The sequence below is a fragment of the Anser brachyrhynchus genome (assembly GCF_964034855.1).
Source record: "Anser brachyrhynchus genome assembly, chromosome: 5".
Lineage (NCBI taxonomy): Eukaryota > Metazoa > Chordata > Aves > Anseriformes > Anatidae > Anser > Anser brachyrhynchus.
Genome location: NC_137699.1, coordinates 49443607 through 49458958, shown reverse-complemented (window position 1 = coordinate 49458958; position 15352 = coordinate 49443607). Strand labels below are relative to the sequence as shown.

General features: G+C 41.8%; 1 protein-coding gene across 2 annotated transcripts in view; it reads left to right on the top strand.

Moving 5' to 3' along the window:
* The window catches only part of FBLN5 (fibulin 5), a 46957-nt gene that overhangs the window by 18039 nt on the left and 13566 nt on the right, over window positions 1–15352 (top strand). For both annotated transcript variants that reach the window (XM_080596310.1, XM_080596311.1), the window contains one exon: window positions 14719–14841. In XM_080596310.1, the coding sequence (XP_080452436.1) occupies window positions 14719–14841 (123 nt within the window). The remainder of the gene's footprint in view (window positions 1–14718; window positions 14842–15352) is intronic.

Below are 15352 nucleotides of genomic sequence, written 5' to 3'. Positions count from 1 at the left end.
AACAATAATAGGCTTGTACAGGGTTACGCTTTGTGCTTGTATACACTGGCGAGGTCACCCCAGAAGCCTTCTCCGGGCTGAACAGTCCCAGCTCTCTCAGCCTTTCCTTATAGGAGAGATGCTCCAGTCCCTTCACCACCTTTGTGGCCCTTCGCTGGACTCTCTCCAGTATGTCCATGTCCTGGGGAGCCCAGAATTGGTCGCAGCACTCCAGCTGTGGCTTCACCAGCGCTGAACTGAGGGGAAGGCTCACCTCCCTCCACTCGCTGCCAATTCTTTGCCTAATGCAGCCCCGAGTGCTGTTAGTCTTTGCAGCAAGGGCACTTTGCTGGCTCCTATTTGAGCTGGTGCCTGCCAGAACCCCGAGGTCCTTTTCTGCCAACCTGAAATTTTAACTGGAAAAGTGAAAATTTTATCACCATATTCCCTGGGCAATTTTCAAAACCTGTGTGTAGATTTGAGCCCAAAGAGCTATGGCACCGAAGTGTCATACACCACCAGTGAATGTAATTAGCAGCTGACAATGGGCTTTGCATCCATTAATGATCCAGCCAGTCATGTGCATTCTGAAGCTGATGAGGGAATTATATCATCACAAGATACAAAATACCACCACGCACTGCTCCACTGAAGTCTCAAGCTCCCTGCTAGAAGCTTGAGATGTTAAAACCACTGCAGAAATGCACGATCCATCGGTAGTTCGTTCCCTCTGACCTGAGAGGGCCCTGGAATGCTGAATTAACCCTGTCTGCGGTATTTGGTTGGAGATAAGAAAACCACAAATGGTAAAACTCAAGTCATGCTAAGGATTTGCTAAGCGTGGTCTGTGCTGGAGATTGTGCCTTTTAAAATGTCTGCTCTCCTGTATGACTAGGTATGACCAGAGGTCTTGTGCTACTAAGGGGCTAATGAAGGCAGGTAGTACAGTAAGGGTGAAAAAACAGGATTTAGCTTTTCACTAGAGCAGGTCCTCATGACGGAAAACTCACTGGGATGTGCCTTCTGAAGAGTAAGAGGAGGAGTTTGCTCCAGGAATAGCCACAGACATGTTCCATCTGGTTGGGAACATCACCTTTTTTGTTTATTTACTTTTTTTTTTAATTATATGAACAGAACATGTGTTTTTTTTTTTTCAGGCCAGGTCACTTGGAATTGAACCATTTTGGCTTGAGAAAGCTCAGTGTGAGCAAACATCTTTCTGAGCTCTTGTAGGGCCTGTGAGAGCTGTGGGGACTTCCCGTGATGTTGGCAATACGACCAGCCGCTTGGTAATACAGCCAGCCACAGTGGCCAGCCCTCAGTGCTCACTGGAAATTTCTGAATTCTGGTGCAAAGAGACTTACCTTGAGGCTTTGGGGGGATAAATCACTCAGATCTGTATGTGTGAGTAGGGCAGTACCTATTCTAGCTGTAGCTGTACAGCACCCATTGAAATGGGTTTTCCACCTTAACAGTTTCTGTAATTTAAGCAGAGATGCACAAAATATTGCCAAAGTGAACCATGCTGATAACAAGGTTTACAACTGAGCTGTGTACAAGCTTTCTAACGTCAAAGTTAATGTTTACGTTAAGACACATGTTTATGTTAGGACAGATTAAATCAGAAGTTGTTCTCTTGAATTTACTGGAAACAAAGGCCTGCAGAAAATGAACTTTGATCTCAGTCTGCAGTAGAATTTTTGGATTTTTACAGAGATTTTATTGTGGTAAAAGAATGTGGTGCTGTCCTCAGTTAAACGAAGATGCTTGTCTGAAGCCGTGAGATAGCTCAGGGTACTGAGGAGTCATGTCTGTTTGCTTAGTATTTTCTCTTAGCTGGCGAGAGGATCTTACTGCTTGTTGCCTTCAACCATCTCATGTGAGTCTGGGGAGAAGATGAAGACTGATCCATGGCAGGGGTGCACATGGACAGGAACAGGCAAAAGCTGTAACACAGGAAATCCTTTTTAGACATAAGGGGAAACATTTTCACTGTGAAGGTGGTCAAACGCTGGAACAGAGGCTCATAAAGCTTGTGGCTAAAGGTTGTACCCTTGGAGAAATTGAAAACTCAGTTGGAGAAGGCCCCAAGCAACCTGACTGAGTTGCTCCTGCTTTAAGAGGAGCCTGGGACCGGACAACTTCCTTAGGTCACCTCTGACATGCCTTGTGCAATGGTTCTGTGAATGCAGTGCCTGAAGTGCAGGCCACTGTGTCTGGTATTGGAGTTAGCCTTTAATTTACCTGTGCCTTAGACTCTGATAGACTTTGAGCTGTAGCATTGATTTAGCACAGGCTTTGAGCTTTATCATTGATTTTAAAGTCCTGAGAGATCTTTGGGTGGAAGCTGGCATAGTGAAATACAAGTAGTGATAAGCAAAGGAATATCAGCTTCTCAGTGGAGTGAATCCTTGGTTTCACTGAGTGCAAATCCAGTCAAGGCCATCCAGATCAACACAAACTGGTTTGTGGCAGAATCAGTAGAGGAAGAGTCATACAGAATCAAAGAATGGTTTGAGTTGAAAGGGGTCTCTTAAAGCCCACCCGGTTCCACCCCGTCATGGGCAGGGACACCTCCCACCAGACCAGGCTGTCCAAAGCCCCATCCAGCCTGGCCTTGAGCACCTCCAGGGATGGGGCATCCACAGCTTCTCTGGGCAAGATCTGCCCTTATCTTGATTTATTTAGTGATTGACAGGTCAGGGCCAGGATTCCTGCAAGTGTAAAGTAACTTTTATTAGATGTTTCATTTGCTGCAGTTTCAGCCTTACATCTTGGCCTGTCTGGGAGTTTCACAACCACCCAGAACCTGTCATGTTCCTGCTCACAATTTGAAGTTCTTGGGATTAAACAAAACACAACTTTCTCTGCCTCTAAAAGCTGAGCAGATCTGCTTTGAGCTCTTATCTCAGGATTTTACAAATGTTGAAAGCTTGTCTTTATTTATGTTTTAAAGGTAACTGAATGGGTTTTAAAACAGAGAGAGAAAGAGGAAGGGAAAAAGCCCTTTGAGATGAAACACCTCTTTTTCCAGTGAGCCATGAACTGAGTGTAAGGAGGGCAGGAGAACTGCCAGTAGACATCCACATCACACACTGGTTGGAACGAACCAAACCTCCCATATCCACACAGTTTTCCCTTATCCAGGAAGGTCTGCAACCCAGTTGGCCGGCAGCAATTTTTGGAACATTGCAAGGAAGAATTCCAAGCAAATGTGGCTCAATCATTATAAAACAGTCGATGCCAAATCTGAGTTAAAACCAGTTATTTGAGCAGGGATTATAGGCATTTTCCAATGATCATCGCCGCAGAAATAAATAAATAGATGGCTTGCTATGTATACACTCAAAGGGGAATATTGCCCAACATGCATAGCTCTTTGCTATTAACAGTAATGAGAACACAGCTGTCTGAGCCTGGAAGCCAGTACTTGCAAAGGATAATTCTCAAGGATTTTTCTTCTCCGCTGGCTTTTGTCCACTACCCATTCTTTGTGTACGAAAGAGCCCCAAAGACCCTAACATTTATACAAGAATTACCTTGGCTTTGCGGCACTTTTGAGATTGTTATAAAGCGTGCTGACACATGGACAGATTTGAAACTCAGATGAAATATGAAAAACAGTCTTCTCCTCTGATAAGCTCCTCCGCTCCCTCAGTGCCAAGCATAACACTCCCTTTGCAGTCAATCGCCCCGGCTCTGAGAGCAGCTGGCAAGGGCCGCTGCTATGGGCCGGGATGGGAAGCTCTCCCTCCCAAGGAGAACACAGCTTCTAACCCCGCCTGCAGAGCTCGGGGCTGAGTTTGGGCAGACAAGTGATGTGATTTGAGTCAGGTGTAGCTGGTCAGCTCTACAGAGCCTCTAAAGTAAAGACAAAACTGCTCCAGAGGCACGTGCTGTAAGCACCAGGTGTGTGGCTGGGTAATTTTTCCTGGTTTTATCAGCTAGGTTCAGGAAACGGGGGACGAGGTCTTTGATTGCTGGGGGAAGACAAAACACTGCAGTCTTCATTGTGTGTGCTTTTGACTCACATAGTTTAAGTGGAATGACACCATGCCACCTCCAGCAGGAACCTCCTTGTATCCCCAAGCCAAAGAGCTTTGAATCCGGTCCGTTCCTGAAGGAGATGCTGGTGATGATTGCTGAAGTTTAGAGATGCATCAGCAAGTGATGAATCTCATACCTCTATTCCTGTTCCCCATAAAGGAGATCCCTTGCATTTTCAGGTCTACAATAGTTCCACAGTTGTCTGCACAATGTGTTTGAGCAGTAGTTAAAGCTTTTGACATGTGATTTGTCAGAAGAGGCTGCATTTTAATGGAAGAAACAACCTTTCCAATAAAAGTTGTCATTATACCTTGCAGGTGGATATTTGCATCCCTCTATTTTCATTGTGGCTTTAATTTCTGAATCCATTTGGATCAATTTCTTTTGCTGTATTAAAAATAAGGCTGTTCTCCTCTTTACTGGTTATTGTGGTCTACTCGCAGTCTCAGACCTATTCAGTCTGCCAAAACACTTGGAAAAGGAGCTCTTAATGACTCAGTTAAAATGTACGGTCAAGAAGTTCACTTATTAGAGGAAATGTAAACTGACCACCAATTGGCTAAACCAGCTGGCTGGACTGTTTGTGCTAGTGATTTCTCAAAGCTCCCTGGGGAGCGAAAGCAGGAATAGCAGTTCTCTTCTTTTAGTTCTCTCATGTTTTGTTCCCTTACAGGAAAGTCTTTGAAATAATTCATTGGAGGAGAAGCCAATAGGATTTCAGAGATGTTTAAAGGCTTTATAAATACTGTTTGAAACTCCTATAGTTTTAGTATAATCCTTCTTACAGGATCTTAAAAATTATCTCATAGAATTGCAGAGAAAAGATACAATTCGGCCATAGAAAAATTCCCCTTTTCAGTGTTAATGGTTCAACTGCCGTGAAATTTTGTTAGCCTTCTCTAGAGGTTTCTGTATGAGACTATTTGAAACAACGCAGCACAAGGAGTACTGTAAGGACTTTTTGCCAGAAGTATGTTTTAAAGTCCCAGTTGCCTGTGCATTTGCTTGCTCTGACTGCACGCCTTTTTCTTTTCCATTGCAAAAGAAAGTGTCGCTTACATAACCTCCCAGCAGCTGGGAGTGTTCTCAGTGCATGCTCATTGGCTCCTCTCACCACTATACCAGCACATCTCAGCATAGCGTATGATCGTATGAAACAGGTCACTTTGAGAAATGGATAATACACCAGTAACGTTCCATTTATTCAGCTGAAAAATATTTGCTCCCAGTGAAGACGAAACCAGTGATGTGAGTAGCAGCTGCTTGGTACCTCCTAATGCAGCGGGTTCGGTGTAAGCATTGGAATGCTGGCAATTCTTTACCCTGCTCCTCAGGATACTCAGGTGCTCTTGTTCTGCTGCACCGCAGCTACTTGGAATAGCTTTAGTGCAGAGGGAAATAACTGGGATTCCCACATAACATGTTCTGTGCAACTAATGGTCAATACGGTTGGACTTGGTGATCTTAGGGGTCTTTTCCAACCTAAACGATTCTATGATTCAATCAAAAAATTGTAAATACAGAGAATAAATGCACGGACTTCCCACGTTTAAGCAAAGCTTTTAATTGCAAGTACTAGTTTGTCTCATTTCTGATGCCAAAATTAACACGCAGACCGTGTATTTGTGTGGAGGCACTCAGGGAACACTGGGAACAGTCCATGCAACCAGACATGATCTTATACCAACAGGGAGTCCTGGGAATTGCTGGAGGTGAGGAGCTGGGATTGTGCAAGCTGATGCTGAGCCGATGAACCATGCACAGCACTGTTGTGAGCAGAAGAGGAAGAGGCTGCCACTCTTCTGTCCCCTTGCTGTACACTTATACACATTGCTGTCCCATAAATCTCAATCACAAAAGCAGAACTAGAACTGTGCTCAGAGAGCAAAGTGCTTTCACAGTTAAGCTGCTGTTTATCATCTTTGAGTAATGCTGAAAGTGTGTTAGCTACGGAAATGCTCTGATAGCTGGCAGGAGATCTAGAACCTGTGACACATGTTGAGCAATTTTCAGACCAGGCAGAATGAGCAGCAGTACAGATTCATGGCTCACATTAGTATCCCCTTCCAGGCTGACCATCTATTTGAAAAGAATAATAATAATAATTTAATCCTTGTTTACCAGTCGACCAATAACATAATGCATGTGGGATACACGTAGAAAATTAATTCAGCAATCAATGGCCAGTCCTCAGACACTGAACTATCCAATTAAACAGGTGTTTGGGGAGTTGATTTGGGATTGTGTCCAAGCTCCACAGGGTCAGTCGTCCTTGGAAAAAAACACTGACCCCACGCAGCAGCAGTTTGAGTTTGGCTTCAGAATGCACTTTAGGAATGTGGCATTGTTATTTCTCCCCTTTTCTTATCAAATATAATTATCTCAATAAAAAAAAAAGAAAAGAAACTTGAAAAAACATGTGATTTCACTGAGTAAAAATCTACTACTGAGGAAATTATTTCTCAGTGTCCAAATAAGGAGTGGGGGAGAATTTTTGGGAATGTGCTCTGTTCCAGGGACTTTTGGAACTGATACCTATGTTACCAAGCTCAGATGTTTAGTCCTGGCCTGTAATTACTCCTACAAAAATTAGACATCCAATCTTTGTATTATTTTAAAATGGAGCCCTGAGGGGTTATAAACGACTGAATGAGCTCAGGTGTTTGAGCAGACAGAGATTCTGGAATGAGCTCAGGGCCTTGAGCCTCTCTGCAAGAAATGTGTATCTCTAGGGTGGTGTGAGCTCCTGGGGTTGTGCTGGTACAACAGCAGGACAGAAATACAGACTGAATAAATAAAGAAGCATGGCCCCCAGAACAGCCCTTCCTAGTAGAAGGGGGAAGAAAAGCTCCATCACAAACTCCTTTTGCTCTGCAAGACCAGTGCTATCACAATTGTTGGATTAATCTTCAGCCTTACTGCAGTGAAACCTGTGGTGCTAGCGGCTCTCAAATAATCGTGATGGCAAAAACATGTCCATTTTTGTCAACGGTTGGTCACCAGAATGCAACACAGCCACAGCTACTACTGTGACCCACAGAAATCTGTGGCATGATTATCAGAATTCATTACTTAAGAAAGGAAGTCATGCATGCTAAATATGTTCCAAATAGAACAAAATGTAACAGTCCATCTGTGAAGCAGTGCACATTGCCAAGAGCATATCGTCTTGGAAATCTTCTGTCCACATTGGCTTGCCTCTTGAATACAGTGTCCAAGCAAAGTTTCTGTTCTAATCACCAAAGTCTCCAAGAATGTGGTTCTAGCTCAGAGATGGGAAGTCCACGTCCGCCTCTGAGAGCTCCCTGCGCGGGGCATTAGCACCTTGCCAGGCAGCAGGGAAAGGAACTGTCACAAAGGGAGTGGAACAGTCTCAGCACCCTGAGCATGGACCTCACTTGCGGAGAGGTAAAGTGTAGTCACCAATACCGCCTTTCAACACAGGTGGATGGACAAGGCAACGGTCTCCCTTGTCGCTGTAGTGGCAGGTGCAAATCGTCTTGGGGTAGAGCTTCTGCAGTAAGCTGCAAGCTTTCCACATGCGTGTTCTCTGTCAGGTAGTAGGTAACCACTTGCTCATAAAGGCCAAAATGAAATTCATCAACATATTTAACTTTTTTTTTCTTTTAAAAGTAGCTTTTTGTTAAGAAAGTCTTTTCCTGAAGAGCTCTGATATGGCGACTGAACTGATTAGCTAATTTTTAGGGCAGTATTTCAGTTAGCAATAAATCTTTAGGACTTTATTTTTTGCTGTATTCTTTAATGTGTAAAGTCCTGTTTTTCTGAGCACAAGAAAGGCAAACGGTGCCTTTGCTTGCAGTTTTGAACCTCATCTTCCAGAGAGCCGTATGTCCTAAGCACCTTCTCTTTCCTGCTGTATTTCCACTTCTTGAACCCACTCATCTTGCCAAAAAAGCTCCTAGTTCCTGAATGTCCACTTCCTCTAAAATGCAATTGAGTCCTCTTTGATTCAACTACCCTTGGTAATCGCTTGCATTCTTTCTCTTTGTCGTGTTTCATGCTTCATAACAATGTAATCATTCTACGTGTCCTGAAAGAAACGTGGTCGACATGCCCAACATCTGTAGTCTGACAACTTCCAGCATAAGAATGCTATCAATATTTTTTTCTGCAGTTGCTACAAACATCAGATGTATAATATCTCTCACGCAAAATTCAATGTATTAGTAAAATTACAAATAATTTTTTAATGAAAAGTTGTATATGGGTACATTTAAATCTTTGCAAAGGAGAAAAAATTTGGAAGAACTTCACAAATTCCTATCCTTGTTTTTAGTAATTGTGGCCATGCAACCTTCCCCAGCAATTGGTGTTTCAAGTGCATGATTATTGCTACAGCACATTTCAGAGAAGAAACATCATTCAGGTATAAAGCCCTGAAGTAATAGAACATCTACCATGTGCTCTGCTATGTTTTCCAAATCAGTAGTAATGCTAAAGTTTGTACCTTGTTTTTATTTTGAAATTTTCTACTAAACATCCAAACTTTTCACTCCATTGTCTTTTGCTAGATTTAGTGACTGTCTCCAGCTACAAATTTTGTTTCCATGCAGATGTTTAGAGATCACTGTCAAAATACCACGAACCTTTTCTTAAATAGATTAATAAATGGAGTGTTATCTTGCTATGAGACAAACTTTCGTGACTTGGAAGTACTCTTTGGAGATTTCCCGATCTTTTTGCAATATTGCTATTTGAAGTGCTGACACCAGAAATGTATTTCTGTAATTATTTTACTAATGCAATATACAGTGGTAAGAACAATTTCCTGTGTCTACTCAGTGTTCTCATGTTTATGTTTGCCCTTTTAGCAATGCTGTGTCAGGAAAAGTTCATTTTCAAATGATTATCATTCATGACCCTAGAGTTAATTTCATGACGAACAATTTTTACTGTTGATATGTGACCTTGCATTTGTCTGCCTTGAAATGAACTTTCAAATATGCCCACCATACCCAGCAAATTATCTTTTGTATGAGTTCTGTTCCCTTTTTAGTTCTTAACTCCACCAATTTGTGATCCTCTGCATTTTATTCCAAATGTGGAAAGCAGCGGACCAAAACCAGATCCTCGGTATCTTGTAGCCACTCATGTTATGATTCCACATACTTGATTCTCTCTTGAAATTTCTGGTCTGGTTTTAGCCTCTTTCATATGACCACCATTGAATATGTCTGGTTTTAATTCAATGGGTTGGTGTTTTATTTCTTACGCTGTGATTTCTTGTTTTAGTACTGATATAAATGAGAGTGGACTCAGTCCTGCATTCTTTGTGGCCATGAGGTGGTATAAAACAGCACTGCGTGTTAGCCTCCATGGTGAGATGTGGTAGTGTCCTGCAGTTTGATATCTAGGCTTTCTTTCTGACTATGCAATGCCTAGATTTTGTGTATGCGTGGTTTTTAAATTATTTATTTACAGACAGTGAATTAAATATTTCATTCATTGTTCTATGATGCCACTAAATTCTAAAGAATCTGTGAAGATTACTGCTAGCTTTTACAGATGATAAACTGCAAAACTAGAAATTTGCATGCTAAACACAATTAGTTCATTTATTTATTTTGACATTGCAAATGATATCTATCCAGTCACTAGGCATCTTGCCATCCATTAAAAATATAATCTGTACCAATAAAAACAAAGCATCAGCACATCACATCCCACAAAAGACAGCCAGTCAGCCAGAAATGTAAGAAACCACTCTCTCCACCCTTCCAATCCCCAAAGGAAACCCCAGTGCCCCAGCCACCTCACCTCTGTCAAAATGTCAAATAAACAGAACATCACACCCCAGGGTTGCTAGACCAAACCACCGCAGGCATAAATTATTCAGACAGACACCCTGAGCTAAGAGAGAGGGATGTGGTTAATTAGGGACTGTTTGGGCTCAGGATCTCGCAGCAAGGGCTTTCTGACAAATGTATGCGGAGATCCCTCCTACTTATTCTCCCATTCAATCAGTAAACCAAAGGTCTTTAGATCTCGTGACTCTGAGCCACAGTGCTCGGTGTTCATTCTAGGTGGTATCCTTTAGGAGCAGAGAGCAGTGGTGTGGAGGGGCCTTGGGTCTGTTCTCAGTAGTCAATTGGGAGGTAACAACGTGTATTGTTCCCACTTCAGGTCAAATTTTATTTTCCGTCTGGACTTTTGCCCTTGTAACTAGCTGTGGGAACAGTAATATCAACAACTAGAAGGTCATATGAGAGAATAAGAGATTATGGATGACTGCTAATTTGATAGCACACAGCAGCACAATCAACTAGAGCTGGCCAAGCATTCCTAGGCAAGGGAAGTTTTGCACAGGGATCCACCCTGCCCTGCCTTGGTTCCCTAATGTGGCTTCAAGCACTGAACAGCTGCTCTCTCAAAGTTGGGGACCTTTAAGAAGACACCCAGGGTCACTGTTCACTTGGGCAAATTTGGATTTATTCAAACCGATTTGGTATTGTGACTACCCTTAGCGCCCTGTTTTCATAAGTAATTTCCAGCAACAGTCCCAGTCTTGTCTGTAAGGGTAAAAAAAAAAAGGTGTAGTAGCTAGATAACTTGTTCAATTTGCTACTTGGAAGCTACTGAATTGTTAATCAATGCCTTGTTAGGGCAGGGCAGTAAGGCTGGGAGAAACACGGGAGAAATAAGTTTAGCTGAAAGGGCCTGTAGTGCCCCTGCGGTCTCCTGGTAGAACATAACGCTTCCAGAATGATAATTAATCTTCTACTTTGGCTCTCACCAGCCAATGTAGAGGCTGCATGAAATTTCTGAGAAATTCTTACAATAAGGGCGGGTTGTACTGGGCTACACAAAGGCCTAGAAGTGAGATACACCTGCGGCCTGTTCTGGTTTCTGTCTTGTTGAGCAGTCACAGGCTAGGCCCTTAATTTCTTAGCCTTGAATTTCCCAGTTAGAATCCAGGGGCACTGATAAGTATTATTAAGTGGGACATTGCAGGGTTTTGTAGTACAGTTTAATTTGTTCTAGGATCGAAAGGCTTCCAATAAAAAAGGACTAACTGTGAACTGGCTCTTAGGATGCAGGTAATGTTTTCTAAGGATCTTGGAGATGAAAGGCACTAAAAGCAGGTTCAGTATTATGAAAACCATCCTTCTATACCTGTGATGGCTGGCACCAACTGATGCTTTCACAGTACTGATGCTGAAATCATCGAATATCACCATCTCTGAACATTTTGAATGGGGGACAGTGAGGTTTCTAGGGTTTCTCGCTTGCTTACTTCACTTTAGTAACTCTTCTTCTCTCCAGAGGATTATACCTAACTCTGGGGCTCAGAAAAGTCATTGTGGGATTTCTTTCTGTGTTGAAGTCTGCAACACAAATTATGCTGGGTGAGAGGCATTATTCCAGGCTCCAGAGAACTGTATTTCAGGGACTTCTTGACCACAGGTGCCCATATACAACTGAATGCAATAGCCAATTGTATTACGTAGTCCTTATAATTTTTTATTCTATGAATTTGTCTTATCTGCTTTGAACCTACTGACAGCTTAGTGTCATGAGCATTTAGAATCACAGTTTTACTCTACTTTTATATATATATCAGAGTATATATATATACATATATGTGTGTATATATATATCAGAGTATATATATGAGAGTATATATATCAGAGTATATATATGTATATATATATACACTCTACTGTTATATATATCACCCATGACGAGGGCAGAGATGGTCGGAATGGGCTTTGAAGTGATATTTCCAGAGCATGAACACATCTAGGATCTGTGTTTGAATGGGACAGAAATAATAAGCTGTGCAACCAAAGTAAGGAATGATTTGCACATTATTAACTAGCTGTCAGGTTGTTTCCATTTGCAACTTTCCACTCTACAAAAAATGCCCTGGGAATGTTTTGATATAGTTTCTACGCTGGCACTTAAGTCTAGTGAATCAAATGTAGGCAGTCTCTCTTAAGTTTTATGGCTGGTTTTCTACCCACTTGATATAACTTATTTTTCCTCCCATCAAATGTCTAATTTTGACTTTATTAACCACAGCAGTTGCCACTGTATGTCACACTGTGTAAATGGGCACCCTCTGTCTCCTGGCTCTGATATTCTTCAAGAGGATACCTAATGGTTAGCAAATCATTGCACCAACATTTTTCTCCGTGTGCAGACATTGGTTTTCACTTAATGAGCCCATGTAATGTAAATAACTCCTGGCAGACAGGCTGGGATTATACTCTGTGTTTGAACTGAGAGGGCTGCTTGCCAAAAATTATTGACCTGATTGCATTGCCTGGGCCTGTCAGAGTTTAATTGTGCATCACGGTAAAGAGCAATCTTAGAGAAAGATGGAGACATAATATAGAATTAGGCATATGCACTCAGGCCCAGGTAAAAACATATCTGATGCTACCAGCAATGCTGTTTATACCTGTTGCATAAAACTTCATTAATTACAACAGTGAGGTATTATTCAGTGTAAAATGAGGGGAGTCAAGGTGTTCTGCGTAGAGGAGGTCAAGCTGATTAGGTTTTCTTGGGGAGCAGAAAATCCACAAGTTTGTGTTCAAATGGAAATGTCTTCTCTACCACTGTGAAAGGTGAAGACTGGGAGTAAGCAAAGAATCAAATCACAGAGTCACGGGATGGTTGAGGCTGGAAGAGACCTCAGGAGGTCACCTGGTCTGACCCCCTTGCTCAAGCATAGCCACCTATAGCCACTTGCCCAGGAACGTGTCCAGATGGCTTTTGAATATTTCCAAGGAGGGAGAAAATGCCTTGGTAGATAGTAAAGAAAAGAGGAGTGATTCCTTACTTTTACTGAATGAGTGTTGCTCATGCAACTGCTACAAAGATGTCTTAGGAACAAAATTGATCCCACAGCCACCCCTTGCTTTCTCTGCACCGCAGCCAAGTGGAGGACTTGTGGTCTTCAAACAGCATTGCTGCCATACCTGGTGGTAAGACTGTGACCCTCATTTTGTCTCCATTGGGCTTCACCTATTAATAATATGGGAAGCAGTGGGCATGAAAAATGAAAATCTTTTTTTTTTTTAAGTTCAGGGTACTCAAGAAACAGAAGAGTTGGCTAGATCCCAAGGTTTTGCTCTTCAAACAATAAGCAAACATGACAAATTGGAAATTTTTTTCATTTAGAAAACATTAACGTCATTCTTATGAAATTTATGGTTAGATAATGTGTTCAAATAGTACCAATTATGTGTGATATGCTGTACGAAGGGGGGGTCCAGAATTTTTAGCCCAATCTCAGAAGCAATAGATGACCTGAACAATGTGTCAATGTATCTTTATAGTCTAGACTTCTTATCTTACCACTTTCCTACTTCCCCCAACCTATTTCTGACAGAGTTAATTACCTCTAATTGTGCCACTCTTGTTTTCTTACCAGGTTTGACTTGCCATAAATTACTGATACAGATGTTGGCAAGATAAGAACTCTAGACTCTCCCCATATATATAATATGTATGTATTTATTTATGTATCAGAACATGTTAGATATGCTGCTCTGCTAGACTGGATCTGTTAATTCATGACTGCTAGGATTTTCCAGCTCACTGAGACATAATTCCTGCCCCCTGCCACCAGCTCCAGCCCAGTGCATTTGTGAGATACTTTTAATCATGACCCTACAAAGTCTGGGTTAATAAGAGTCAGGGAGGGATCAAGGGAGTAGAATTACTCAGATGACATAGTACTTCAGCAAAGGCCAGTGCACAGTATGCTGAAATAAAAAATAGTTTAGGTATCAATAAATAAAACATAGAAATCTGAGTTGGCTGAAAAAAACGACACAATTTATCTTCTGATATTTCCATTTCTGACATCTAGAGGCAAGCCCAATGCCAGAAACATCAGGGAAGAGACTGAGCAAGGAGGGATTCAAATTGAACTTATGACTCTGGAAGGCATTTTTAATCAGTTAGGTTCCAGTGTCCTGGCTTATATAAATGTAGGAATGTTATTCACCTCCTTTGCAAAAAAAAAAAAAAAAAAGAAAGAAAGAAAGAAAGCCCACAACAAAAGCACCCTAAGGGGTTGTAATAAAAAAACAAAGACATTAAAAACAATAAGGTTGGTTAAAAAAAAAATAAAAAGAGTTTTATTTTCAGGAAATTGATTCCAGGGAAGTATACCTTTTTTTTTTTTTTTCTTTGGCAGGTAAAGGTTGATATTGACTTAACCTTATGTCAGAAAAATTGCAGTGAGATAGTCTGTGTTGGTGGGGGTAGGAAGTAATATTTTGTGTATGTCTGAATCTCATGACAGTGTTTGTGCATCTCTTGAGCCCCCTGCTCGTCTCTTACTCTGCAGCTGGATTGCATAGTCCTTTCAGCAGCCATTCCATAGGGCTGAACACTGTCCTGTAGCATGGAAATCCCAGGTCAGTGACAAAGAAAATGTGGAAGTAATGAAAAGCATCCCTTTCCCGAGGCACTCTGTGACACACTGGGTCATCTGCAGAAGGGAGAGATTTGATGAGCACACTCAGTTCCCACAGCTCCCAGACATTTATTTTCATGAATTTTACTTCAGGTTATAGTAATTGTCTCTGCTCTGCCACACTTTGGCTCCTCACATAGACCCAGTGTACCCGTTACGACTGTGAGTCCCTGTACAGTTTGAACAGCCTCTTGTTCTAATTTCTAACACGTTATCGCTTTATTTCTCTGTTGCAGATATTGATGAGTGTGCTTCAGATTCTCACCAATGTAACCCCACCCAGATCTGCATAAACACTGAAGGAGGATATACCTGTTCCTGCACTGAAGGCTACTGGCTGCTAGAAGGCCAGTGTTTAGGTAAAAACCTGATTTATAAGATTTGCGTATCTGCATCTGTTTGTGTGCCTTTGAATAGCTGAAATAATTTCACTGAGCATCTTTGTCAAGCACAGAGTTAAAGCTTTGGCTACACAGAAACTAATGTCTTTCATCTTCACAACTGCCAACAGCACGCTGGCAGAGAGACTCCCTCATGGAACAAAAATGTAGATGTGAATGCCATATGACAGCATCCATGTTACACAGGGGATTTTCATATTCCCAGTCTGAAGGATTCCCTTTCATATAAGATCAATTGTTAGGACACATACAAAAAGATTTATTCCCAAACAGACATGTCCTTTCCACACAGTTACAGTCCAGACCAGCAGAGATAACTATTTCATACCAAGAAACAGGCCCATAAATCCCTAGATTCAACCAACCCTTTTGCCTGAGGCAATAAAAAATGTAGCTCTGAAATGGGTGCCATTTCTGCAGCTTCCAAGCAGTTTTATTTTGACTTCTTATTTTCCTTTCAGCAATGTCC